The sequence below is a fragment of the Montipora foliosa genome, chromosome 14, assembly GCF_036669935.1.
Source record: "Montipora foliosa isolate CH-2021 chromosome 14, ASM3666993v2, whole genome shotgun sequence".
Taxonomy (NCBI): Eukaryota; Metazoa; Cnidaria; class Anthozoa; order Scleractinia; family Acroporidae; genus Montipora; species Montipora foliosa.
In genome coordinates, this window is record NC_090882.1 from 10521715 (window position 1) to 10524214 (window position 2500).

General features: G+C 42.2%; 1 protein-coding gene across 1 annotated transcript in view; it reads right to left on the minus strand.

The window, feature by feature from the left end:
- LOC137984421 (muscle M-line assembly protein unc-89-like) overlaps positions 1 to 2500 on the minus strand; it is a 166977-nt gene that overhangs the window by 100737 nt on the left and 63740 nt on the right. Inside the window, 3 exon segments of the mRNA XM_068831598.1 lie at positions 866 to 1079; positions 1805 to 1959; positions 2059 to 2430. Of these exon segments, the coding sequence (XP_068687699.1) occupies positions 866 to 1079; positions 1805 to 1959; positions 2059 to 2430 (741 nt within the window).

Genomic DNA, 2500 nt, shown 5'->3' on the forward strand with positions numbered 1-2500 from the left:
AAATTTGTGCTGTCAGACAAAAACTCTGAGCTGTAGCTCCGTGAAAGGTCCGACACCTAAGAACTTCTAAAGACGCGAAAACGGCGATCTTTCAACGTTTTCATGTTCAATTTGCATTTTCGGAAATTTAATTTTATCGGACTTATGACGAACCCTTATTCTAACGGTTAGCAATTGACAATTGATTTACATGGCTCTGTTATTTTTACACCCTGTCATGAATTTCCCAATGTAAAGGGAAGCAAGTACCTGGAAAAAAGGAAGAAAATAAAAACTTATCTTCTTACCAATACCAACAACGCGGTTTTTTTTGTCCATGACCAATTCAACCGTAATCAGAAAACATACTGGAAATAGCACGGTGAAGATCAGGCAGTATTCCCTTTGTGTTATCGTATAGAGTGGTTTTCACGTGACGTCACGGCGGCCATGTTGGTGTTCCTAACTAAGCCTCCGAGGATTGAGCTCTAGTATCATGCAAACGTTGGCTTTTGTCTCGTTGGAACAACACGGTTAATGATCACGTGAGTGCAACACACTCTATTGTTAGTTCGAATAGAAGTTTCTGTTAGTTTTCTTCCTCCTTTGAAACTCAACTAGTCAATGTTGAAACCATAATATGTAGCTGAAGCTCGGAGGGTTTATAAGCCACCGATGGAAACCGGAAGTGACTTTTCCTCATAACAGGACAGTAGTCTCTCCCCGATTGTTCTACGTAATCGTCGACTCCTGATAGTCAAAAGGTCACTATTCATTTGCCGTCAGTGTCTCAAAAGCGTCAGGTGCTTAAGCTCCCTAACAGTTAAACCAAAAAATTACCTTCGATATTGAGAAGAAATTTCTTTGGTACAGTTGTTCATGATACTGGCAACAACACACTTGTATGTCCCTGAATCTGCTGGTGTGACATGTTTAACCAACAGCTTGCAGTTGTCTGGTTCTTCTATGCACTCGAGATGGGAATCTGGCACAATAGGCTCTTCTGTCGGTCTTTGTACCATGCAAGGCTGGTGCCGGTAGCCGGTCCGTATGCCAACAACCATAGTGATGTTAGCTCCCTGGGAACCTTTCCAAGGCACCTGATACCAAGAAAGAATTAAACGTAGTGCAATACATATGACAAATGATTACAAACCTCGGTAGAGAGAAAAATGGCAAGATTAATTGTACTGTGTTACCCATTCCCCCCCCCCCTCTCCTCCCCTCCCTAAGGCGCAGCCCAGTCAAACTTTGATCGATCCTAAGAGTTAAAAATTGAATTCCCGATGGGACGTCGGTATAATTTCTTACGACTTTCATTTTTGGCTTCAATTAAATGCTCTTTTATAACATACGGTCTGATATCATTGGCTTCCACGAGACCTGAAATGATGTAGTGCGCCGCGAACGCGAAAACAACAACAAGGTTATCGATTTCTTTGCCCTCATGCTGTTGCAGTATTCTGTGGTGCGTAAAAATCAAGGTATAGTAATTATTTGAAAATCAAAGGGAAAACTTTCCTCGCAAACTTTTCTCACGTTTAGAAGCTGAAACAGAAAACGTGCACGCAATGAAAACAGTGTTTTGACCACCTTAACTTGAAACGCTTTCTTCTTCTTCACAAGCCAATTCTCACCATTTCCAAGGTCTGGCCCTGAATCATGCACGAAAACTAGAGCTGTAACCTCCTTCTTTATCATTTCTTCATGTTTTGCAAGGGTAGCTCATGCAGTTAACGTCAACGAAGCGTTCTTGTTTGAAAATCAAGTCAACCTTGGACCGAAGATTAAGATCAAGGAAAAGGAAAGCGCTCATAACACAAACCTCTTCGATTTCGTCCTTGAACTCGGGTGGAACAGTTGCCCGGGTAACCGTCAAGTCACACTGGCAATCAGCAGTTCCAGCTTCACTCATTGCTACAACTTTGTACTCGCCAGAATCATCCATTTCACACCCTCGATAACCAATGAGAACAGCTCCTTGTCATTGTCATCCACATCATCAATGATAACCACACGTCCCTCATCTTCCAGCTGCTTTCCATCTTTGAACCACTCTACCATCGGCTTCTGGATTACCTGCAATCTTCACGTCAAATCGGACAACATCACCTACATTCGCTTCCAAGCTCTCAAGCGGCTCCTTGATCAAAGGCATCGTGACACCTTCTTCAACTATGAGCTCTGTTTGACAAGAAACCTTGCCAAACTCATTCTGTGCAACGCATTTATATTCTGCTTCATCGTCTATTTCAGTAGGGGAGATAATAACAGCATAAACATCACCATCACTTTCAAAAGTGATCCTATCGCTTTCTTCCAAGACTTCATTATCCATGAACCATACGACTTCCTTAGCTTGTGATACGCGGCATTCTAGCCGAGACGAGTCCCCTTCCAAAACTTCCACTTCGTCTGGCAATGATTTGATAAAGTAGGGCGTCCGATCATCTGATTTATCGCAGAAAAACAAAAAAGCAAAACTCATTTTAAAAGTTTGTTAGTAGGAGTTTTCATACAC